The sequence below is a fragment of the Oryza glaberrima genome, chromosome 4, assembly GCF_000147395.1.
Source record: "Oryza glaberrima chromosome 4, OglaRS2, whole genome shotgun sequence".
NCBI lineage: Eukaryota > Viridiplantae > Streptophyta > Magnoliopsida > Poales > Poaceae > Oryza > Oryza glaberrima.
This window is the reverse complement of record NC_068329.1, coordinates 11626313-11653524: the sequence shown is the minus strand read 5'-3', so window position 1 is coordinate 11653524 and position 27212 is coordinate 11626313. Positions and strand designations below refer to the sequence as shown.

General features: G+C 39.9%; 3 protein-coding genes across 3 annotated transcripts; 1 reads left to right on the top strand and 2 right to left on the bottom strand.

Moving 5' to 3' along the window:
- Positions 1-432: 432 nt before the first annotated feature.
- On the bottom strand, positions 433-2880 carry LOC127770076 (UDP-glycosyltransferase 90A2-like). Its single transcript, XM_052295747.1, has one exon. It carries the CDS (start codon positions 2794-2796, stop codon positions 1312-1314), a length of 1485 nt encoding a protein of 494 aa, XP_052151707.1. The 5' UTR covers positions 2797-2880; the 3' UTR covers positions 433-1311.
- A 9331-nt stretch (positions 2881-12211) lies between these two features.
- LOC127769338 (agamous-like MADS-box protein AGL80) lies at positions 12212-12883 on the top strand. The gene has a single exon (XM_052294890.1). It carries the CDS (start codon positions 12212-12214, stop codon positions 12881-12883), a length of 672 nt encoding a protein of 223 aa, XP_052150850.1.
- A 5964-nt stretch (positions 12884-18847) lies between these two features.
- LOC127771324 (MADS-box transcription factor 25) lies at positions 18848-22153 on the bottom strand. The gene is made up of 8 exons (XM_052297214.1): positions 21694-22153; positions 21024-21102; positions 20748-20809; positions 20342-20441; positions 20211-20252; positions 20011-20094; positions 19753-19910; positions 18848-19209 (listed from the first exon to the last, which is right to left on the bottom strand). The coding sequence occupies exons 1-7, from the start codon at positions 21873-21875 to the stop codon at positions 19776-19778; spliced, it is 684 nt and encodes a 227-aa protein (XP_052153174.1). The 5' UTR covers positions 21876-22153; the 3' UTR covers positions 18848-19209; positions 19753-19775.
- Between the last annotated feature and the right edge of the window lie 5059 nt (positions 22154-27212).

The window sequence follows — 27212 nt, the reverse complement described above, 5'->3', positions numbered from 1 at the left end:
GGCTGACTGACCGGGGCTGGAAGGGGGGGTCGGTATAGCATTGGCCACATGCCGATGGAGGATGGCTGGTGGTGGAGCAATGGAGTGATATCCGCAGATCGACAGGAAGTGTGTGGCAGGTGTAAAACCTAGCCCCGTCTTGCCAGCCGGCTGTGATGGCGTTTCGGACGTCGTTTTCCCTGTTGGGGTGCTGTCACTTTTCTCCTTGGAGACGTCGTCTAGGAGGCCCCCCTGCTGAAACCTCTCTCTGATAGCTTGCGTGTGCTCGCTCTATATGTTTATCCTCTTGCGGGCTTGCGGCAGCACCTAGCCAATGCAAGCTGACCATGTTGGTGGGCCTTGAGGGGGAGAGTGGTTCCCTCTCCCCTCCAATCCCTTTGATACGTATAGAGTTGAGTGTGTTGTTCGCTTTTTAGGTCTTGGTTTTGGGCAGTTTGGTGGTAACTTCTTTATTAGTCTAGCGGCGGCCAGTCCGCCGCTAACCTTTTCCTGGATCCTATATAGGCATCATCGGTGCGTGGTGGTGTTGTTTTTTTTCCTAGCTACTGCTTTCCAGGGTGCTAGCTTTTTATTTTTTTTTCCTATTGTATTTAATGAATCATCGCACTTTGTGGTATTGGTCGTTAAAATAAAACAAAATGTAGGAGACGTCAATTTTGAAGAGAGGAAAATTTAACCCAGCTCGATTTAAATAGAGGGGGAAAATTTAACCCAGCTCGATTTAACAAAATTCTGAATGGTCAAGCATTCCGGGCTCTTTTTTGTATCGTCACCAGTTACGGCTATGGCCGGACGGTGTGTCGTACTCGTATACGCACCATCACCGCCCGTCGTTGTTGCTGTCGCCATGACAACGTGCCGTCTACTGAGTATTGACACCGTATCCAGCGCCTTTCTGCTGGCAAAAATACTTTTATTTGATTTAGGAATTGAGTACGATTCGAAATAGTTCTAATTTTGTGGTCTCTTTTAGAATTGCTCTCGCTTCAACTAGGAAAATGCAATATACACCATCCGTTCCAAAATAAATACATTTATAGATTTCTGTATCGAACGTTTAACGGTTCGTTTTATTTATTACTATCTTCGTCCTCAAATATAATAATTTTTAGTTATAAATCTGGATATACAGTTGTCCAAATTCATAGGTAGAAATGTTTATAATTTAGAACAGAGAGAGTATTTTTTCAATGATTAGTATTTCTATTGTTACTAGATGATAAAATATTTTTCTTAATATTTTTTACAAATTTTTAAATAAGATAGACTGTTAAACGTTGGATATAAAGACCCACAAATAAATTTATAAATTTATTTTGGGAGGAATGGTGTATCTGCTTCGACAGGGCGGCAGAGCGTGGCGACCATCTCCTCCAGCGCCTTCCACGACGACCCGCCCTCGGCGACTGCTTCTCGCGCCTTCGCCGCCAGCGCGGCGACGTTCCTCGCCGCCTCGCCGCCGCCGCCCTTCCCCTCCCCGACCATCATCATCAGCTCCCTCGCCACGCGCGCGATCACCTCGCTTCCGACCAGCCCGCCGTGCCCGCCCGTCGCCGTCGCCGGCGCCGGCGGCACCCTGACCCCGACGCGCAGCTCGTCGACGACGAGCATCGCGTTGAGCGGCTGCTCGGCGCCCATCGGCCACGCCGCCAGCGGCACGCCGGCGGCGACGCCCTCCACCGCCGAGTTCCACCCGCAGTGGCTGAGGAAGCCCCTCACGCAGCCGTGCTGCAGGATCCGCCATTGGTCCACCCACTCCCGCACCACCATGCCTCTCCCCTCCACGCGCTCCTCGAAGCCGGCGCCGAGGTCGGCGTCGCTGGGGCGCACGGCCCACAGGAAGTCGACGCCCGCGGCCGCGGCGGCTTCCAGCCCGCCGGCGACCTCCCTGAGCTGCGCGTCCGGGATGGCCATGGCGGTGCCGAGCGCGACGTACAGCACGGCTCTCCCGGCGGCCGCCTTCTCGTCCAGCCACTTCATCCATGAGGGCTCGACGGCGCCGGTGCCGGTGCCGATGCCGCCATGGGCGAGGCAGAGCGGGCCTATGGGCCACGCCCTGTGGCCGGCGCGGTGGTCACGGTTCCAGTGCTCAACGTAGCGGCCTTCCATGGCGTCGAAGGTGTTGACGATGAGGCCGTTGCTGCCGGCGATGGCCTTCCCTAGCTTGGCGTTCAGCTCCATGATCGGACCCTCCGGGGACGGGTGGTTGAAGGGGACCGGGATGTCGGCGAGCGTGAGGTGGACGTGCGGGAACTCCGGCACGGCGAACGTCGCCGCCTCGGCGCCGCCGCCGCCAGACAGCAGCGCGGCGGCCGGGTTGTCGCGGAGGATCACGTCGCGCATGATCGTCGCGAACATGTTCCCGCCGAGGAACGCCACCGTCGGGACGCCGAGCGCGGCGGCGGAGGCGTGCGCCCAGTGCAGGAACGCGTCGGCGACGAGGAGGCCGACGCGGGGCCGAGCGGCGGCGAGCGACGCCTCCAGCCCCGGCCGGAGCGCCGACACCGCCTCGACGAACGCCGGAAGGGGGAACAGGGAGTCGAGGGCCTCGACGCCCTCCGCGGCGCCGCGGGCGACGACATGGTCCGGGAAGGGAAGCTCCACGACGGCCACGTCATCGTCGAGCTGTCCCCGGACGAACGGCGCGTTGCCCGGGGTGGTGAAGAAGGTGACGGCGGCGAGGCAGCGGCGGCGGAGAAGGCAGGCGAGGTGGGTCATCGGGACGGTGTGGCCCCTGGCCATGAACGGGAAGATGGCGACGTGGGGGAGCTGCCCGTCGTGACCAGCCGCCGCCATGACCGGCCTGGAGCACTGGAACTGGTTGCTGATAGCCTCAGAGTGTTCTTCTATATATATTCTAACTACGAAATGGCTGCTGCTAATCGCTCCACATGTGGTAATTAACGCAAGTGCTACTAATATATATACCACCTCCGTGGCTCCGTCCGATATAAGTAGAGTTGTGAGTTCCATATTCAACGTTTAACTGTCCGTCTCATGAGAAAAATTATAAAAATATTAAAAGAATAGTCACATGCTCTCTTCGGGCTGATAATATTTATCATTTCAAATAAGGGTGAGGTCAAACTTTAAAATCTTTTATTATGAAACATTTTTAAAATATTTGTCTTTCAAATATGATAATTACATGTATATATTAGTCTTATAAAATACTTTAATAAAATCATATATTTGTTAACACTTTTATACATATTATAATGAAAAATAATGGTCAAATTTGTTTTTTTTGGAGAACTTGCTTTTGTCCAAAACGACAAGTATTATCAACCCGGAGGGAGTATAAAATACTATTCATGTTTTCATCTAATAACAACAAAAATACTAATCAAATTTTTTCAAACAAAACGGACCGTCAAAACATTAGACATGGAAAAACATCCCAATATAAGTACAGTTGTGGATTTCCGTGTCCAACGTTTAACCGTCCGTCTTATTTAAAAAAATTTATGAAAAAACTAAAAAAGTCACACAGAAAATACTATTCATGCTTTATCATCTAATAACAACAAAAATATTAGTCATAATTTTTTTCAAATGAAACGGAGGGTTAAATGTTGGACACGACAATCCACAACCGCATTTATACTAAGACAGATGTAGTACTTATGTATTAAAACATTTTAGAACAGTTGGAGGGAATAATTTAATTGTGATCTAAGCAGCTTAACTAACACGTTAAATACTACTTCCGTATTAAAATATAGCAATTTAGTAGCAAATAAGACGCATTCTAATCCTAAATCTGCACAATCCCTATGTACTCCATCAAAAGGAAAGCCAACTTCTCAAAATGAATATATTGAAATATTTGTTCAGGACTACAGGTTCGTTTCTAGAATTTGATTTTTTTTTCCAAACGGAGGGTGTAGATTTGTAATACTATCTAAAGTTGTATTAGAATGAGTTCCCATCCTATATTAAGTTACAAAGATAAAATCCTACAGTAGTACTTAGGGGCAGTACTTATATACATACTCCGAACTTACTACTCCCTCAACTCTAAAATATAAAATATAAAGGATTTTATATGGAAGAGACAAATAAAATTTGTACATTGGTCTATCGAAATATTAATAGATATGACGGAGAGAGTAATAAATATGGACTCTTACTCCGTACTATGGTCTGTTGTCCGTCTTAAAAGGAATTAAAAGCGCTTCATCAGCAAGAGAGTGAGGGGTACTCGGTGCCGCATCTCTGTCCGTGTCATAAAGTAGCTCCTGATTGAGTTTTCTAACACAATTTAACAGTTATTTTTTATTTACTCCCTCAGTTTCAAATATATAGCTACCATCTCAATACTATACTCACTTCATCCTAGTATAAGATATAATATAGATGTGATATATTATAGTACTACGAAATTGAACATACTTGTTCAGATTTATAATACTAGGATGTATCACATAGAAAACTAACATAGTATCAGATGTAATATAGATACGATACATTCTAGTACTACAAAATTGAACATACTTGTTCAGATTTATAATAGTAGGATGCGTTATATTCGATATTATGTTGGTTTTTTATAAGACGGAGGGAGTATATGTTTCAGTACGTCCATGGACATGTTGTTAGATTGAAGGATGAATCTTGAAAAGATGACCCAACGTCCCATGCATACTACTCCATCTATTTTAAAATATAATGATTAGATTAATTATTAGAAGAGATAAAAATTGAGAAATGATATGATATCCATTATTAAATAAGGGATGGTTTGAGACAGAAGAATTGTCCGTGGTAAGAAAGAAGAAAATTTAATAGAAAGTGATTAATAGAACAAAGTACTAGTACATGAGTACTGCAAGTGCTTATATTTTAGTATAAAGGAGCTATCTGTTGCACATTCAAATTATTTAGGAGCTCATCTCAGTCAAAAAAAAAAAAGAAGAAGAGAAAATCCACTATGTACCCTTGAGAATTCATCCAATCCCTTATATACCTCTAAATTTTGCCTCATCCCTTATATATCCCCGAGTTTTCATTTTGATCTCCTCTGTGCCTATTCCGTTAGTTGACCGTTAAATGTTTTTAAAATTGACTATATTACCCCTCTCTTATACTATGTGCTAGTTTAATGATAAAAACACAATTCTTATATAAAAAAAAGATCTATTTGTAAATAAACAAAGGGAATATAATTATTTGACAACAAATTTTAAAAATAAATCAAAAATTTTTAAATTTTAAATTAACTTTTATGATATACATATATTGTTTTCATCAAAATTTGAACCCAACAAAAAAAATAATTCTGGTTCACAATTTCTAGCTAAAACTCTTATATGGATTTTGTCAAAAAAATAAATTTGTTCAACAATTTAAATTTTCTTTTCAATAAATAATTATGTCCCATTTGATTTTTATCATGAGTTACAATTTTTCACATTGTGAATTATGAAGTAGAGTAGATAGCATGTAACTGTAAGAATGGGAAATGGGCGATATGGTCATATTTTAGAAAAAAATCATGGTCAACTAATGGAATAGGGATAGAGGAGATCAAAATGAAAACTCAAGGGCATATAGGGGATGAGGCAAAATTCAGAGGTATAGAAGAGATTGCGAAACTTTTTAGGGGTATGTAGGGAATTTTCTCAAAAAAGATCCTTCTTAAGTATGATCAATGATCAATGGATTAGGAGGGTCCTAATACATTTTCTTTTTTAGCCAATGTTTTTAATATCAGTCCCTATAATGATGTTATTTTATTATCAAATCAATTAAAATACCCTTAACCTCCTGAAAGACTCATCTGTCAGCCACCGTCTCCTTTTCTCCCTCTCCTTCCCCTCTCTTTCCCTAAAACTCTCATTTTCTTCTCGCCTATGCCTCTCCTTGCACTATCGTCACCTCCTCTTCTCCTTCTCCAGCTGCAAGCTCCCCACAGGGCACATGTGACGCCTTCTCCACCCTTCTCCGGTTGTCGGAGACCACAAGCTCCACGTCATCGAGCTGCTTGTGCTACATCAATGGAGTTAGCCGCCTTTCCCTTCAATCTCTTCACCCGCGGTCCCTCCCCATGCCATGGCCATCACCATCAAGCTCACTGGATCAAGCCATGGGAGTGATGTGTCCGGCCTCAGAGGCGACAAATCTAGCCTCCAGCAAACGGAGTAGCAAGGGTTGGAGGCCCCATTGGTGATGATTACGTGGGGATCGTCTCGAGGTGGCAATAGCCACGGCGAGAAGATGAGGCCTAATTGGCGATGACCATGCATGTTGGGAAGAGCCGCTTGGGGGTGTGGCAGAGTAGCCTGTGGTGGTAGTGTAGATCGGGTGACCAGGAGGAGCTTGGCGGTGCATCTTGGGTAGTGACGAGGACCTCCTAGTATGCCCCTCTCAATCGCCTACCCCACTCTGGTTGCCACCTCTATCCTCTTAGACCAAATCACCAAACAAATCACATGAGGAGAATATAACTAATAAATCATTCGAGGGGAATACCACCTATAAATCGTGGAAAGAGAATGTCACCAACAAATCATGCAAAGGGAGGAGGAGCATAGCCTCTCCCACAGCACGGTTGCGACTGTGCCTTCAACGCCAAGTGGCCTCAGCCCCGCCGAGACACCCGCGCCCTTTGTTGGGCACAGGGATCTTGGCTAGGGCACTCAAAGGACCGACATGGCGCAGAATCACCAACATGGAGAGTCAAGGGCACTCCGCATGTCTCCACGTTGTTTATAGTCAAATTTGCTATTTTTTTTACTTGTATAAGTTGAATTTGAATTTGCATGTTTGTGAAGTGACATATCACATATTGATCTGTCCTAATAATTTTTTTCAATTTTTTAATGACTTTTTAAGTGACATGCAAAATGAGGGAATATCCCCTTAATGGATGATTTGAGTTTTCCATGAAATAAGAACGAACTTATCACCACCTATATAGTGGATATGAACCTACTCCATCTAAGCAACCCACTGCTTCATGCCCTCAAGCGTGCGCACGTCCTTGAACTGGCACCGATGGCAGAAGAGGAAGCTCGCAATGTGCAACTCCAATGTCGCGTCCGTCATTGCAGAGGATCCGAGGAAGGTCTGGAGGTCGCTGGGACATAGGGGAGGAACCGAGGCCACCTTAGGGCAAGTACTATAATGTCCCATATACTGCCCCTAATAGTGTCACATTGGATTGAGTGATGAGGTGGAGGAGAGAAATGAGGAGAGAGATGATGAGTCACCCCTAAATCAAGAGGCAATCTCTACACAAATTTCAAAAAGAGTGTTAGAGTATTACATATATTGGTATTTGTGTACTAGAGGTGATACATTATATGGGTAGTCACATCTACCATAGCATAGCACTTGCCCTTAGCCATCTTTGGGGTAGGATCCACTCGAGCAGGCTTCAGTTTTCCCAGCAGCTTCTCTCGCATACATCGGGCAACAGATCTGGCACAAACATGAGTCCCAGCATCGGGACTAAGAAGGCGAGACGGCGGCGGCTGCATCAGCAACGGCTCCGTTGGTTGCGTCAGCAGTGGCGACGCGTCCTCAAGGTAGCACGGCCGTGGCTGCCGCCGTCATGAAGCTCGATGGAGATGCCCACAACGATTGAGGGTGTGGCGCGGGAGGCGGGTGTATGGAGGGACCACCACGCTGCTTGGATCCGCTCGCCGCCCACTTCCTTCTTGGTCACTGTCTTGGCTGCTTCCATGATTGTCGAGAGAGGAAGAGCGCTCGTCATCACTGAGGGAGATACAGGGAGCAGAGAGAAGTGGTTGAGACTGGAGAGAGAAAGAGGAGGGAGGAGAGAAAAAGGAAAGAGAGAAGGAAACTGACAAGTGGGCCTTACATAATGACTTAGCAGGTTAGACCAGATCAATGTGCTATGTCAGCGAACAAGCCCACAAAATCACCGAGGGAGTTATTTTGCAGGGTCAAAATATCTGTATTGCGGTTGAGGGATAATAAAAATTCGGTTTTGCTAGAAATTTGTCGTCAAATTTTTTTCTTAATATTTGTCGATTTTTCTAACGGTGCAGCGCGCCGTTCGTACGTGATATTCTCGTTGGTGGCAGCGGTTCGCGACATGCATGTACGTGATACATACGTACGTACAGGGAAGTAGTGCATGTATGTGACCAAGTGATGTCTTGCACGTATCTTTTTTCTGTTTTTACTATAGAACAAAAGCGATTAAATGTTAACTCTACTTAGATACGGATGAGAGAAATCCCGTGACCTCCACTAAGCACGAGAAGCGTATAGTTACGTGCAAGTTACAATGTAATTACATATAATTATACTGTACTCACATTTGAAAACTAAAATATAAAATTACAGTCCTATATAACTAAAATTACATTTGTAAGTTTAGTTGATATGACATATAAGTATACTGTAATTACATTATAGTTACACTGTAATTACACTATAGTTACAGTATAGTTACAGTGTAACTACAGTGTAATTACACTGTAACTTTTAATAGATGAGTTGGTAATATTTTTTTCGAAGTAAAGATCTAATAAATAAAATATATGCAATATATATAATTAATATATGTTGATACATGTATAGACTCTTCTAATCAAGTGAACAAATGAGCCTAATCCAACTATCTAAAATCTGGGTGATTTGGACCCAAAAATCTGTCGCGTGATGGATAGCTAGTCCCATAAAAATTAGATTGGACATCTATTGAAGGAGCCAAGGTGCACTTATTCCAATCTGCCCATGAAAAAAATCTGTGGGCTTTGTAGAGAGCGGAAGACACAGCCCAAAAAATTAAAAACACGGGACCCACTCTCAGAGAGAACCAGGCCCAGCCCAAACAAGAGAGAACGCTCAGGAAGATGGCGTCTATCACTTTCTTCCTCCTGAACACGCCATTGATAGCAATAGAGCTTCAGATCCATAAAAACACAAACCTGCAGCGAAAATTTCACAGATCAAAAACGAAGAACGGATGAGAAAGGGGAACCCTAAACCCTATGTACCCTCTCTCTTGTCCATATAGATCAGCACTAGGATCAGAAAAGAACACAGGGTATAAGAACCAGTTGGACAAGCCCACTGATTTTATTTGGATTGTTTTTATTAGACTAATGTAGCAACGATTGAAGGTTTCCAGCAAAATTTTAATGTACGGGTCTATTCTGTGCCATATACATTCATTTTTGTATAGTTACGAATCTAAACATACACTTGTTTAGATTCATAGTTAAAAATTGTTATATATATATTCTCGGATAGAGAGTGTATTCGATACCCACAATAAGTTGTGTATCTTTTCTGACGTACTGCTTCAACGCAGCTTTGGGAAAAGATTCTTTTAGTGATGTTACCTCTGATTTGTGATTTGTTGGTGTAGTCTCCAGTTATTTCTAAAGTTGCTAATTAAGCACCCATTCCAACTACGAGTCTTGTACCAAATTCATGTTAACTTTGATAGTGCGAGTTGAAATTTCATCCAAACAGATCTTTTTGTATCAGATCTAGATATCTGAACAGTAGCTAACCACAGAAAAGTATGCAAAGAAAGAACTAGATATCTGAACATGGTTTTACCTCATGTTGCAGAATTGAACCTCTCTAAACTTGATAACTCAGAAGTTCATCTGTCCTTCCAATTATATAGACGCACTGGACCTCTTCATGTAGTTTCTCCCCAAATGTGCTTAATTTAATTGTATCACTGGATGAACAACGAAAGAAGAAGAATCGATAAGAACTCATGATACATCTTCACGTAGCCAAATCAAACCAATCACACCTATTCACATCAACTCCACCCTACACGTATCCTACGTTTTGTCATAGTTTTACACTACACCAGAATCGCCCACTTGTGACGGCTCACCAGTGATGGACCAAAGTGCTCGTCAACGGATTTCCTCACCTTTGATGGGTTTATCAAGAGGCCATGACAGGTGAGGCCTCTGGCCACGGCCCGTCGTAGGTATTAGGTCACATGTGATCGATGGGTCGGAACTGGCACCCGATAATTGTGTTTTTTTATCACTTTCATCAAAGAATCACAGTTCTGATATATACAGATTTCTTGTGGAATCTATATACTTCCATTGCAATTGTGATTGAGAGAAAAATTGATAGGGTGTATTATATGGGTTTATTGCCTTCGCTCATGGTATTATACTTGTGGCTACTGCATGAGCAAAAACATATAATAAGATAAATTGCGAAGCAATGTATTTTTTATGAACCGTGAGGTAGAATATTAATGGTTGGATATGCTTACTGTGTTTTGATACACAACTTATTTCATGTTAGCTAAGTACCAATACCTATATTAATTGGACATTATGTTGACGTTCTTATTATTACTCAAAAAGGTATGGCTGCTAAAATCGTATTACGATGATCGTAAATTGTATTGCAAGTTTGTGTTAAATAAAACATGCAAACGAAAATAGCATGGACTCTTTAATTTTGATTTTCCAAAAATTAATAATTGTAGAATTCAAAATTAATACTACGATGCTGTAACTATCATCGATTTTTAATTTAGTGTTGTATTAATTTAATTTTGAAAGTAGAATTTTGCAAGTTATGATTGATTTCGACTCTACTCTCAATTAGTCTGAGCTGGTATAATTCAACTTTTTTACGTACTCAAAATTACAATAATAATATCCCGTGCAATAGATAGGTTGGGACTAGTTCCTCTAATAGGAGATCATCAAATCTTTAAGTGTCATGAGACACTCCATGTTATCTTGCAAGGTGACCTAGGTCAAGTGAGGTGAATGAAAAACTCATCGGAAAGTTTAGGAGCAGGTCCCCAGTTGGCTGCATCCTAAGATCTCAAAAGTCTTGTCATGTACTCCCTCCATCCCATAATATAAGTCCATCCCATAATATAAGATATGGTCAAACTTGGCACAGTCTTCAAAACTAATCTTTGACATATAATTTCCCATATATTATAAAGTTTATTGCAACAAAATTATAACCATCTTAAAGCAGATTTAAATGTCAATATAACGATACTAATTTTAGCAAATAAAATTTAACTTATATTATAATAATTGTTGGTCCAATATTTTTAAAATTGAATCTTGAAATGTGTGCACGCCTTATATTATAGGATAGAGGGAGTATATAACTGTCCTCCTACTGTTCTGCCTGCTAGAGGTGATCTCTTCAACTTTTTGGCAGTTCAGCCCTAATGATCTCCAATACTCCTTGATCTTGTTCACCTATCTCTGCACCATCAAGTGAGTAATACACTTGATGACTTGGATGTCACAACACCCAAAGCTAATAATATTGCATCTCTAGTTGGCCTAGTTGCCTATCTTATCAACTTTCAATGGAGAAAAGGGTTCCTCCGCGTTTATAGTTTTGTACCCGACTTCATCTAGTATCAAGAGGAAACATTCTTCATCCAGGGCTTCCTTCAATCTCCTTTTTAGGGCATTTAGACACTTAAACTGAGGGTAACTGACGGCATGATTGCCCTGTAACTTGCTCAATCATATAAGTGAAAATGGTAAAATAAATACGATACCTTGGAATACTCCCGGGTGAAATGTTACAATGGTATATCCGTGCGTTTGCGGATCATATCTGTAACCATAATATACCAAGGTTATTTCTAGTGCTATTGCTGGGAATTATATTTCCAGTACTGTTGCTAAGAAATACCAACAGGCGGCTCCCTTGTTCACAAGTTTATGAGTGATAGGGGAAATCATCCATTCTATGGTGGATATGGCCCATCCGATGGCAGCTATCGTGACAGGATAAATCCTTGGAACTCTTTGCATGTATAAAAAATCGTTTATGTAGTTGTAAATTGAATTCCTATTGCGCATATGAAAGACGATTAAATCAAACATATATGATGAACTGGGGATGAACATATCTTTGGTGTGAACTCATTATCATCTAGCGAGTAATATCTATCGGCTATTGCTAGCTCATGCCTGCAAGGAAGTTTCTAAAGACGGACACGATTAAAGGTTGACAGATATGCTCGCCAGCTGCACATTAACCTAACATTTTTATCAGGAAAGCATTAACTTCAATTGATTCATTTGATATTTTTTGATTTGCAAAATAATTTCTTTCCACAACATGGCGATTGTTGCAATATGATCCCCCACTATAAATCCACCATATTCCCCTTTCTTTGATTTCACATCAATCTAACCATCTCTCATCAATCTACAGGTGCATTCTTGCTAGAAAGTGGTGAACTGCGAAGGACATGGCTTGCAAGAAGGTGAAGCTTCAGCGGATCGTCATTGATGTGAAGCGGCGGGTGACATTGATGAAGCGTCTCAAGGGCTTGACGAAGAAGGTTAGTGAGTTCGCAACACTATTCCTCATGGTGTACGGTGAAGTTGAGGTGCAAGCAACGAAGGTTTGGCCGTCGGTGTGGGAGGCGGCCAAAGTTCTTGAGCACTTCAAGGCCATGCCGCAACTGGACAGATACAAGAAGATGAGCAACCTAGAGGGCATCCTGAACGAGCAGGTCGACAAGCTCAAAGAGCAGTTGCACAAGGTGGGACGCGATGCTGATGAAAACGAGGCCAAGCTACTCCTCATTGAAGCTCTCAATGGTCGCCGCCCGAGCCTCAAGGGGCTCACCATCGAGCAGATTACCAGCCTCGGATGGATGGCAAATGCACGCCTCAAGATTGTCAACGACCGTCTCAAGAAGCTCTGTGAACAAGGCCTCATACCAGCATCCATGTCATTGTCGAGCACGGAGGTACTGCCTTACACCATGGTGGGCTACATAGCTGTGGATGAGGCACCAATCCAGAGGGAGGGATGGCTGATGGATGTTGCAAGGGGCATTAGCTCAATGGGGTACAGTCGGTTCGGAGGTAGTAACGGAAGCGGCACAGCTGAATCCAATGGTGACATGGTTTAGCCTTTCAAAAGTTTTGCAGGATTCTCATGGGCCAATCAAGAACTTTCAGTCCCACCCAAGTAATGCAAGACTCGTTATCATTTGCTTACCTACCAAACATGGCAAAGGTGGACTTTTTCTGAGATGATATTTTGCCAGAGAAACCATGGTCAACTATCAATTTTGGAGGGTGTCAATCACTCCTTTATTTACATCCCAAAATATCATTCCTTTCAATTTTGTATCCCATCATCCCATTTCCTTTTTTAATCATAATATCCCTTATCCTTTTTTTTAGATCCCTACAAACTAGTCTTGGTTCGTATATTTGTTGCAGCTGATTACTAGCTTAATGCTTATAAACAATGAAACTCCTATCTAGAAAATGAGCTACTAGAAAAACAAGATCTGAGTGGATAAATTAATAAAGATCTATATTCAACACAAGAAAAATCTTAATTGCAAGCAAAATTATTTTTTTTCGATTCAGCCTGCAGTACCATTTGAAATAGTTGAAGCAAGAAACTTAGTAAAATTTTAATTTTCCCACAGGATCTCATGCCAGAAGATGAATCTTTTCTCATGAAATTTGTTATCCTAACGAGGCAGACACGTATTTCCTATCTTTCTTTGCATCACGCTGGTTTCAGGTGACCAACAACATGTGCGCTATATTTGGAATGCAACCACCCATAACGGACCTGATTAGAGCATTTATGTGGTACAAGTGCTTCATATTGCCGATATATTTTGTGTTTTTTATGAAAGAACATATAGTTTGTTGGGACAAAATATTATCTCAGCGAACATGGCAAGTGCTCCCTCCATGGGAGACAAGGAGAGAGCTCAACCTTGAAGAACTGTAGGGAGGAGGTGGGAGCTTGAGGAAGGAAGAGGTGGTAGTGTGGAGAAGATGAGAATGGGTCTTCCACACCTTTTGCCCATTTGGGGGTTTAGGCTTTTTTCGAGGTGGTTTGCAGCCATAGAGTTTTGGGGCATTTTTGTCATTGCACATGTACATTTGGTGTCATGTTACATAATTTATATAATTCTAAAAATATTACCTAGGAATGAAATAATCCGCCAACACACTTAATCCTTGAATTCCATGCAGCTTGGGCCACATTATATTGATTACTTCCAATTAGCATTCTCCTTTCTCTTCTCTGTTTTTTTTTAAAATAATGTATTTCATATACCAAGCATTTTTTTTATTTTACAGATGTACCATGGATAGTCAATATGCCTTTGCCTTTTTTTTTTTGTAAAATCTCATAGATTTGAACCATTGTCCTTGGCCACGGTGTTGTGCTTCCCTCTTTACTATAATAGCTTCCAAGCTGTAACTAAACCACCCATCATCATTTCAAGACATTCGGTTGTACATATACTGCAATACCACCAACATAAAAGGGTGTATTCTACATAGAATGCAAATTATTATTAATTAAAATAATATTAATTCAAAGAAATATTTTCACTTCTATTGATTTTTCTTGAATGTTATTAGCACCATGTATGATGAATGTCCTCATCATATCATTTTTTTTACTAGAACTTGGTACAGGGAGGACCCACAGCCCCCATAATCATCAAATATCCATGGCTACGCAATTAATCCAATTAAAGTTTTTACCAGAACTTGATACAAGAGTTTGTCCATGTTCCCAGGTAACTTCTAACGAGGAGGATACAAAGTAGTGCCACATCAGCACCGGGGTGGCCAGATTAGCTTTCATTTTTTTTCTCTCCCTGCCAAGAACAACTCGCCTTGCAAATACAAATTCACTGCTTAGTAGTTTTGGGGCCCATTTTATCTACGCCCTCCCCTTCTTCTTCCATGGGTGGCCAGTGCTTGCCCTCTCCTAACTACCAAGCATCAGCCAAGCTCGAGCTCCACACACCAGCTGCCAGCGAGCGTTTAGTTGATGTAGAATTGCGTCACCACACACGTTATGTGCAACCCGCGGCGTGGCACCTAGAGGCCCGCCACTATAGGGAGCAGGTATATACTGCTGAACAAACACTCGGGAGGGATCCCTTCAAAGTGAACACACACCGATTTGTCCTAGACTCGGCATGCCAGCTAGGACGTCCTCTAACACCGTATAGATGAAAGACGACAAGTAATTGGAGGATTTGAGGAGAATAGACTTGGCATAGGTAAATAGAAGGAGGGAGATGTAGGATATAGGGGGTTGGGATATCTTAACTAATGAAAAGTGAAAGTCAAAATGAAACGAGGATGAGCCATGCACATCATTCAATAAATATTAGCCGTTGGATTCACTATAAGACAAAAGAGGATAAATGAATCTTGGTCGTTGGATTAGATGGATGGTAAACATAGTAACTCGATCAAGAGGTTTCTAGAGATGAAGCTACTATAAAACAAAAGAAAGAAAGAAAGAAGGAAACGCTAAAGAATTTATGCATAGGGAGGTATAAGGTTATGCACATAATTTATGATTTCCATCTATTGTAAAAACTATTTTACAAATAAACCCTCACCATAACCAAAGATTCACGGTCAAGATTGAGCTATTTAGAGCTTATACAAAATGTATATTCATTTGATTAATTTTATTCTAACAATTAATTTTAATATATTTCAAAAACAAATGCTACAGTGACATGCACAATCATGGTCGCCCGAATATAAGTTTAATGCTTTTCGTATGAATTTAAAATTAAATAAAACTCAATCCTTAAAAACCAACAAAATATTTGTAGCTATAAAGAGCACGTGCAAAAAAAACTTATAAAACTTTGACAATATTAATCTATTTATTGTATTATCATAATATTAGTCATTATCTTTTTAGAGTAATGAGAAACCCATAAAAACCGAGCCACTCCCACATACCACATAATAGGAGGCCTAGAGTCGCGTGAATACGCGACATCATAGGGTACTTAAATTGATTTTGACAATTTATTGGTTGTTATTTCAATCGGCCTTTGCTCCCTTATATTTATAGGAGTGGTGGACTTGCTTCCCCATATCTTTTTCATGTCCAATTAGATGTAAAAACCAATTAGAAATCTAAAATCTCATGTCTTAGCAAGAAGCCCTAAGAACCAATAAATCGAACTTGGAGTCGGGCCCTGCTAGTCTGACCGATCGCATGCCGCCGGTCAGACCAGCCCGATAGCTGCGGTCAGACCGGCCTAGCGTGGCAAGTCTGGGTTCTTTTTAAATTTAACTATAGTTTTCAATTCCATACTTTAGGAGCTAAATGTGCGTATTAACATGTCCAAGTGCTACAAATCCAGCGATAGCTGCCGGAGTGGCCGCCGAGCTGTAGATGGAGCTGACGTCGGTGCCGCAGCACCTTTTTCTCCACTCAATCATGTGTCCATTGTCCAGATCCATGTTTCTCGTTTCTTTAGTTCTTCCACTCTTTTCTTTTCTTAGCATGTGTCCCAAGCGCAAGCTCCGGCAGCTCGCAAACAGCAAATGGTCGCATCCCCTACACCTCCAATGTACTATGCGCCACAGCATGCAGAGGTTGTCTGGTAATTTTGATGCAGAACAACACATGGTTGTATATTTGACAGATCCAGGTAACTGTTAATTGAACTTAGCTAGTAATGTTCTTTTAGTTAAACAATTGCATGCTAATTCCAATTTTGTCAGATGCTAGTTCTGGCCCATCACAGGTAACCTAATACCTATGATGAGTCACGATGTTTCGGCCCGTCAGAGATGTGATTCACTTATCTCAAATAGGCTTTAGCCCTAACCCGTTTGAGGTGAGTTGCGGTCTATATATACTCCCAACCATCAACTGCTTTCCATTCTAACCTAGTGCACTGTTCACATTTTGGGTGAGAGAGAAAGGGGGTGAATTTTTCCTGTAAATTGGAGGTAAAATAAACTGTGGTAATTATTATTTTCTAATGTATACTACGTATTGTGTCTTACACTTGTTATGTTATTGATTCAGATGGATCGGAGTTGGATGTACCATATTCACCGTTCTACCCCCAGAGTATAGGGAGGGGTCACTGAATTTGTAAATTTTGCGGATAATGATAGGAAAAAAGAATAAACAAATATATGTTGTGTCCATGTGCGGATTGTAAATATGAGAAAATAATGTTCGAAGAGAGTTCATGGGTGTATTGTCATATGATTCGTAGAGGATTATGGACCACTACAGATGTTGCAGCAAGCATGGAGAGCAAGAAACACCATATGTTGCAGCTGATGAAGTACCGGATGTAGTGAACGACCCAACACTTCGAGATGGCATGTTTGTCCCATCTCCATGCGGCGGAGATACCATAGATTTGGACCCTAAAATTATGTCTGAAATGTTACGTCATATTGAAGACCCAGATCACAATGATAGAGAATTTAAGAAGTTCAATAAGTTACTGGCAAATTCTGAAACGCCGTTGTATGTTGGGTGTAAGCCAAAGCACACCAAGTTATCCTCTGTCTTGCAACTCATGAAACTTAAGACGAGCAATGGTTGGTCATACAAAGAGTTTTATAGAACTTCTCGAGTTGTTGAAAGACTTGTTGTCAAAGGGGAACAAAATCTCGCGGACGACATATGTAGCAAAACAAGTCTTATATGCCTAAAATATTAAAAGGTCTAAATATGAAGTGGTAAGTTTGGACTAAAATTAAGATGATCAGCAAGTTCTATAATGCATGGGGTGTTTAAAGCCACTTATGTATTTGCAAATTTTTAATATGCATATTTCATTTAAGAGCACTGTTAAAAGAACTTGTGCTCTACATGTGAAATTCCAGTTTAACTAGATGAATACCCCACCGCATTGTTGCAGGAAATTAATTTACATAATATATACAAATATGATGCAATATGATTATTAAAACTAAAACAAATTGATAATTATGAATTTTGAGCCTATAAATAATTGAGATTGCATGGTGTTAATTATGAGAGAAAAAAGAAGTGACAATTTGAACCATAGATCTATATGATCCAATGACTAGAAATAATTGGGATGATGTAGCTTAATGAGATAAGAGAAAAATCGCAATAACTACACTTAGTGGAGATGACCTATATATGTATATATAGGATTAGCGAGAGAGACAACTCAGTCTTAGGCCATGTTTGATTCAGCTTAGGATTATTATAATCTGGATTATTAGGAATAAGCTAAAACAAACAGATAGCTTATTAATTATGATAGATTATTATAATCTATAAACCAGATTACTATAATCTAGTAATCCACTCTAAAGGTGTTTATTTTAAATTATTGGGTAGCTAACAGCTAACAAACAGCTTATAATACAGAGAAACAAACATCACACATCTTATTTTATGTCAGCTTATTATAATTCAGTTTACAGTAATCTGGCTCAATAATTTAGATTACAACAATCTTAAATTGAAACAAACATGGCCTTAATTGACTTGCCACAGCAGCCGTCCAGATGCCTTTGAACCTGCACACCTCTCCACTCAATGCCACCGGAGTACGTCTCCCATATCCCCAAGACCCCAACACCGCATGCATCCATCCACTTCGGCGTTGTCGCAGCCTTCATTGCCTCGAAATCTGCCTCCGGGAGAACGTGCTTTGGCGTTCGGTTCTTTGGTGTGCTATCGTAACCGATTTCGTAACAAGAAGGAAGGTAAGGCCCCTATATATCGCAGCCATCTTTGCAGATCCACAGTTTACGACAACATGCATGCTCTAGAGGCCGTGAGGGAGGTGTGGACGGTGGAGTGGCTCCTCTCGTTTATTATGTAGGACACATATACGAATATGTACATACTTTCTCTGTTAAAAAAAAAGAAAAATCTAGAACTGGATGCGACACATCCTAATACATTAAATATATACACAGGTATATCTAGATTCATAGGCTATGTTTAGATCCAAAGTTTGGATCCAAACTTCGGTCCTTTTCCATCACATCAACCTATCATACACACACTACTTTTCAGTCACATCATCGCCAATTTCAATCAAAATCTAAACTTTGCGCTGAACTAAACACAGCCATAGTACTATGATGTGGTACATCTAGTATCAAGTTGACTTTTTAGGGACATAGGGAGAACATTGAGAGTGCTCTCTTTGCACAGAATGTTTAAATAGAACATGACATATGACACGTAAGAGTTGAAATATATCAAGAGTACTATATGGATATCACCAAATATTTCAGTACTCACCATGTCACAGTAATAATTTCAGTGGTACATACATCATGTTTAGTATTGTACGTTTTTTTAAAATATTATATTACTAATTAAGTTTCAAAACATAATTAAGGTCCCTTGTTCCAGTAGTAGCTTTCCTTGCGTTTGTAGTAGGCGTGATGCTGCAAAAGTTACTGGCCATCATGTCTGCAAACAAACAGATTATTGCACCTTCCAATGAGGGACATATCTGTGTAACTGTAAAGTTAACCCTTTCTTTTTTAACAAGAGCACAGTAATTAAAGTAACTTGCCATGCATGCATGCAACTTCTGAACATGAAAAGTAACTCTAGGAACTTAGTGGGCATAACTTATAGTAGTAAAGATGAGTAGAAAATTAACAAGTTCCGTACAGTGCTTAATTTGAAGGGCTAGCTAGCTAGAAACCATATATAGTATTAATTAATCAGAGAAAAACAACAAAAATTGAAGGGCTAGCTAGCTTAATTTGTGGGTATTTTGTGACTTAATTTAGCTAGTTTAACACAAATTACTAGCTAGTAACACAAACAAATAGCTAATCAGAGAAAAACTGAATATCAATCTTTTCAAATAATTAGTTACTTAATTTTCGTTTTTAAGCAAAAGGTAAGGAACTCTGACAGCTTTGATTAAACATTGAAGAAATATATACTAGTTACAAGAGCGAGATTTTACCGGTTTACGTAATTAAAGATTTGAAAACTCACTGTTTTTAACACTTGATCATGTGTTATTCATCTTCAACTCCTTTTTGACTCAATTCAATGTCAATACACACACGTGACTCACGGGGCGTACTCGATTCTCCAGGATCCTTTGAGCTTCTGGTAACTTGCTCACTTGACGTGCTTTCTCCACAGTTAAGCTGAAATCAATTAATCTAGATGGTGTAAATTGTGTATTTATATATCAATAATATTCTATGACATTTTTGTATGTTTCGAGTAGATCGAATAGAAACTTACCTTCTTGTGTAATTCTATGTTGCGTTGATGAGCAATGTTGAACTTCTGGCGAAGTTCACTGTTCTCCTTTTGAACAAGAGAACCCTACAATTAGAAGTATAGAGCGATATATATTCGTGTAATTTTACCTCAATCATGAACAGTGTATAGATGTAAGAACTGATACCAATTAAATCATGAGCTATTTCATCAAGTACAACCTTTTCATTGAGTTTTAGAATCTCCTCTGCCAAAAGTTGATCCTAGTAAAGAGACAATAGATATATCACCGTTTAATTAGGAAAATATTATTTATTTATTAGTCGAGAAAAGAGTATTATCAATATTATACCTTTTTATTTCTTATGGAATGCAGGCTCATCTCAACTTGGTTCTGGAGAAGCTGCAGATCTCTAACTGTGAAGTTGGAGATTTCCTCTCCCAAAAGTTGCCTATCAGTGTACGTCATATAAGAATGTGACTAGAATTGACAGCACGTAGAATCATGCATTAAAAGGTAATTTCACCTTTTATTTGAAACATGAATTTCCACATGGACCTTAAAAAAGATATCATTTTCACCTTCATATTGGTTGATCCTAATAAGGTAGTATGCACTCTTTTCGTTTAAATAGTTTAATTTGCAGACGAGTAAAAATATTAGTTAAGATTTGGGTAACAAAACTTGAGAAGAGGAGTGTGTAATTAGCTATGGTTTTGTATGTGTAATATATCATTGACATTGGACTTGATTTTACCTGTTGTTGTGGTGTAAGTTTTGCACTTGCTGCCTCAAAGTTGTAACCTCCCGCTGCCAAAACTGCCAATACATAAGTAGAAATGTCAGGATAATTGCAAATAATGACATTGGAATATATAGGAATTTTAGTTAAGAATTGGGAAAATGGAGTTTATGACGACAAAGTGCGGCAATTTAATCAACAACTTTTGTAGCTGTATGTAAAACCAGATGACCTCAAGAAATGAAGTTTTAATTTACCTCAAATTTGCTACCATTATATTAGAATGCATACCTTTGCCTCTGACATTGGGTTCAGCAACCGACAATGCTCCTCTCCTGCCTCCTGGTACCGCTCTATTATTGATTTCATGCTAACAAAAAGGAAGACTATACCATTATGATCCAATATATAGCACATGTTTTATGCATCTAGGGGAAATTAACCTAAACTTTCAGCTAAGAAACGAAGTAAATTAATATACAAATCAAAATAAATATATATCTAGAGATAATTTGTGAGTTATTTAACTTAGAAAAATCGTATACACCATTTCTAGAAATATATTCTCACATTCTGGCAGCCCCTTGCATACCAGCTCCTACTGCGCATCTCCTTCTCTTTCAGGAATAATGCTCCAGACTAAACAGAAGAGTCAATAGAAGCATACACAATTCATCAAATTAGTAGTGCATAGAGATTATTAAGATGGGAGAACGAGTGATCTAAATGGATGCATCGATTTTCTTTATTTTTTTCTTAAAAAAACAGAAGTCTTTCACCTTAAGATCATCCAAAGAATCAAAGAAAACCCTAAGCTAGAGTAAAGCAAAAGCTAGATAGCTGGACGCATCGAGATATATAGACAGAAATTTGAAGGATTGGGATATATTTCATGACCAAGCAGGTAGCAGCTATATACATATAGAACTATAGAAGGGGATCGACGATGATAATCACCAACCTTGAGCTGGAGAAGTCGTAGAGGCGGCCGGTGCAGGAGAAGACGATGAGGCCGACGTCGGCGTCGCAGAGGATGGCCAGCTCCCGGGCCTTCTTCATCAGCCCGCCGCGCCGCTTCGAGAAGGTCACCTGCCGGTTCGTCGTGTTGTCGATCCTCTTGATGGCAATCTTCCCTCTCCCCATCTTCAATCGATCGATCGACGACTACCTCGATCTAGCTTAATTCCCTCTTCTCCTTGCTGATCTCTCTCTCTCTCCGACAAGATTTGCAGAGCAAGATTGAGAAGAAGAGGAGGAGGAAGAGGAGGAGAAAGGAAGGAGAAGACTATCTAGCTTAGCAAGCTAGGGAAGATGCGTATAGCTGGAGACTAATGGAGAGATCGAGTAGATAATTAATATATGTATGACGGATCTATTGCTCCAAAATAGATGTCTAAGGTAGCTGCTGCTGGTTTAAGCAGCCAGGGCTTCTTGTTAGAGCTTAATTAGTGAAGTATAGTTTAGTTGGTCAGAAGTCTAAATGGTAACATCGGCAAGCTATCCGTTCTTTGTTTATACCTGTCATTGTACCGTTTTCTCTCTATTTGCAAAGGTGGTGGGCTGTCCTGATGACTGATGGTGCCATGGTGTTGTCATCCCTGACAGCACACTTGATAAATTAAGTAGAGAGAGCATTACTATAATGTGAGAACCAACAGTATTATTTTCCTCGACTTCTGCAACAAGTACATTGTTTTATTAAGCTATTCTATTATCTAAAGCTATTTGGCGGTATCTCGCATATGATATGGTACGAGGAGGGCAAGTTATAGATACCTTAATTTGTGTGCTGGTGATGTCCCTCCTATTGGTTTAGGACACGTTTCGCCACCATCCCGCAAAGTGTGGCTGGTTTCCGGTTTACTACTTTCCGGATGATAAACTGTGGGCGCTCTATTATTAAATAGAGAAAAATCTTTGTCTTTCCTTTGCAGTTCTCGCTCTATCTCTTCCATACTTTTGAGTTTTGTCTTATCCCTTACATAGCCCTAAGTTTTCTTTTGAGCTTTTCTGTATATACTCATTTTGTTAGTTCATCTCAATTGAGCTTTTCTAATGATTATATTGTCTCTCACTCATAGATACGAACATAATATATCTAGAAGAAAATCTTTAGTTATAAAACTTAAAGGGAGAAAGTTGAGTGACCCCGAATTTGAACAACAAAATTTAAATTTTTTAAATGAATTGCAATAAAATTTGATGAAATTACAAAAGGGAAAATTACACATATCATCACTGTTTCTATCTTAAACTAAAATTTGTATTTTAATTTAAAATCAACTTCAAACAAATTTGAACAAATTTCTATGAAGAGATACAAGTGAAATTATCATTGAAAACTTCATCAAACATAACTAGAATTAATTTCAAATTTTGAATTTTTGTTTTCAAATTAATTTGGGTGTCAAATAATTCTATCCCTTTCGATGTTAATTTTTGAGTTGAAATTGCTTTCAACACAAGACTTAGGCTTTTTAAGTTGACTGTTATATGTAGTCTAAGGAATGGCTATAAAGGTGATTGAAAACAAAAACTAAAGGGCATGAAAGGGATGAGTAAAAACTCAGGGGCACACAATTTTCTCTTAATAATATGCTAGCTTAGTAAGCGAGAAATGTAAATACACATTTTATTTTTCTATTTGGTGGTATCTCGCATATGACATGATATGAGGAGGGCAGGTTATAGGTACCTAAATTCGTGTGCTAGCTATGTGCTTCCCGTTGGTTTCATACACATTTTGCCACCATCCCACAAAATGTGTCTGGTTTCTGGTTTACTGCTTTCTGGATGACTATCTGTGGGCGCTACAATATTAAATGCTAGCTTATTAGGAGGCGGAAAATGTAAATTGGCAACCAGTTAATTATACATGTGTTTGTTAGCTCCATGGTTTGCTCTTCAGCTTTGCTGCAACCAAAATTTAAATATTTTAAACTTAATTTTAGAATTGATTTTGATGTTTATTCAACACAGTTTATTTTCAATATTGACTTTTAAGTCGTCAAGAACACATATGTAAAAGTTTTACTATAATTTTTTTTGTTGCTAATAAGCATTATGGCTTATAATTAGTTGTAGACGAAATGATGGACTGACACAGCATTTCAGGACGCCATCCTTTTGAGAACAGAGCTAGCATAGTATATATGCATGTGATTTGAATCCATTCTATATTTCAAGGGGTATTACACTTTATTAGGAACCATGCATGTGCAGGGATATTGTGTTATATGATATATGAATCTTTATGAAAGGCGATTAGTCATATAAATAAATTTTTCGAATGTAAGGTTACCATGTTGGTTTCTCAAGCTAAACATTTCTAGTTGCTTGCCAAACATAACTTCTGTGTAGCTATTGTTTTGTTTGCCACTATATATTGTTTTAAGAGATATAATTTACATAATCTTTGTTGAATATACATTAAAGATACATGCATTTATTAATGTTGATGTATTGTTCCTTTCTTTTCTGTTTTTAGGGAAAAAAAACAATCGCCACATGTATGTTTACAGCTCTATACACAAATTAAACTGCAGATACTGTATATATGTACACATGTGTGCATGTTAAATATGTGATTCGAATTTTTGGCCTGCAATATATTCGGATAAGTTTCATAATAGAACTTGACTATTAGGATTAGTTTCCTAATATGACTCTTAAGTATTTTTCCATTAGGACTCATATATTTCTCCTTTATATATCCCTTGAAAGTCGCATGGGTAGGGTGCGACAGCCCAATGTATCTCCTGCGTTTGTATCCAACTCCTCTATACTGATCATTGTCGGTTGGTGCCCGTGGTTTTTTTCTCGCAAGGGTTTTTACGTAAAATTCGTGTCTCCGTTGTGCATCTATTTTCATTACAGCACATATATATATATATATCTTCTCCCTCCTTTGTGTTGACACACTATGTATATGTTCTTGCTGATAATGCTCCATTCCTTCTCTAGGCTAGGTACATATTGTGGCTTAATTAGCCGCTTAGCCGGCAACACCATTTATCTTCTCTTTTCCCATCCATTGTTTTTCTAAATTCCAGGATATCATATCTGTACATATATACGCCCAACATCTTATCAAGCTCACACATGCATTGCCTAGACCAAGATAATTAAACTGGTGTGTGTATATGATCGATGCATGTGGTGCTTTTGCACTGTCACTTAAAAAAATGGGTTTTATATACTTGATTTTGCAAAGCCTCAAGAGCTAATTATGCTCACATGATACACATCTCGGCGCAGATGCTACAACCTGTATAAGCATGTGCTACTCCATGTGATGAGATCAACCATGACGGCTTTCTATGATCACTAGCTAGTTGCAGTACTTCCCTTCTCTATAGTATTTATATAGATTGTCCTAAACTTGACACTCTATCTCATGTTTACATATATAATAATTTCAAAGTTAAGAGTACACATATATACATGTATGTTGTATGTCATTTAGTGCATGGGCACGTCTGACACACGCCTGATCTAGGAGGATCTTTGGTTCCTTTGATAATTTGGGCATGTTTAGTTCGTGAAAAGAAATTTTTTGGTGTCACATCGGATGTTTGATCGGATGTCGGAAGGGTTTTCGGACATGAATGAAAAAACTAAATTCATAACTCTAGAAACCGCGAGACGAATCTTTTGAGCCTAGTTAATCCGTCATTAGTACATGTCGGTTACTGTAGCACTTATGGCTAATCATGGACTAATTAGACTCAAAATATTCGTCTCGTGATTTCCCCCCTAACTATGCAATTAGTTTTTTTAAACTATATTTAATGCTCTATGCATGTGTATAAAGATTCAATGGGATGTTTTTTGGAAATAAACTAAACCAGGCCTTTGTAAGCGTGGGTACATCGAGAACATCTATATGTGTATATGTTTGCTATGCCGCGTATGATGGTTTGTGTGCCCAATTAAGGCATCATTCGTTTAATCCCAATGAGAGAGGGAATGGAGGAGATTTATTCACAACTATTATGGTGTAGAATTATTCCCCTTCAATCCCCTTCAATCATCTTCAATGCCCTCCAAACCGAACAAGGCCTAAACGCAGCATTCCCACACTAAAAAGGGCGCACATGTACAAGCTTATTTTTACTTTTATGAGTAAATTTTATAAAATCCCAGTTTTAATTAGGGTATCCGTATTGTAATCCCTGTGAATTGCCACTTTTTTTCATGTAACCCTATGTTTGGGGGTAAAACGTTTAAAGAAACTCCATATTTATGTAAAATGCATGTATTTCATCATTATATATGGGAAAAAGTACGAATTAACCCCCGAACTATCGCGGTCATCTGAATTACCCCCCTGAACCATAAAACCGGATATTTTTCACCCCGAACGATACAAACTGGATGAATTACCCCCCTCGACCCAATCCGCGATGGTTTTGGTCTACGTGGCGTACGCGTGGCAGTCCAGTCAGCATTCTATATAAAAAATGTGGGGCCTACATGTCATACGCTCTTCTCTCTCTTCTCTCTCTCACTCTCCTCACTCTTCTCACTCTTCCTCTCTCTCTCTCACGGTCAGGCAGGCGGGGGCAGCGGCTGAGGGCGGCGGCCTCGGCGCAGAGGCGGCGGCGGCGGGCGCGGCTGGCGGCGAGCGGCGGTGCGCGGGGGCAGACAGGCAGCGCGAGTGCGCGGGGGCGGACGCGGAGGCGGCGGCGGCGAGCAGCGGCTCGCGCGGCTGGCGGCAAGCGGCGATGCGCGGGGGCGGACGGTCAGTGGGCCGCGGTGGTGGAGGTGGGGATGATGGAGACGGCGGCGCCCCCGCCTCTCTCTTCCCCTCTCTCTCTCTCACGGGCGGCGGCACGAGAGACTAAATACACATAGTAGACTAAATACACATCGCTCTCATAGTAGACTAAATACACATCGCTCTCATCTACTTCTTCACATCCTCATTTCCCTATTGCAAATATATTCAATACAATACCCCACTAATAATGACACATTAACGGGTTAATATACATAGAAATGATCGAACTGTCGACAACCAACATTTATTGAAAATACAAGTAATGTGCATATGTGCTGAAAAATATCTCATGCCTTTTTTTTTTACAGTTACTATGGATAAATATATTAGCCGAAGGAACAATATAAGTTTGTACCTATGGTTTTTTGAAACATATTACTCTCCAAAACCTAGAGTTTCATGAAACAAATGCTTTTTTAAAATATTTTACTCCAAAATCTAGAGTTTCATGAAACAAATGCTTTTTTTAAACATTTTACTCCAAAACCTAGAGTTTTATGAAACAAATGGTAATACCTCGGATTTTGATTTTACTTTACCGATGCCTCAAAACTTAGGATTTATTAAATTTACTCTATCTTTTATTTGGTGTATGGTGTGCTTTCATGGACAATGTGTCAGATCAACCTCGTATTGCTCTTGCATCAAAATCGAAGAAAAGGCATATTATTCAAAAGCTAATTCAATCAATAATCCAA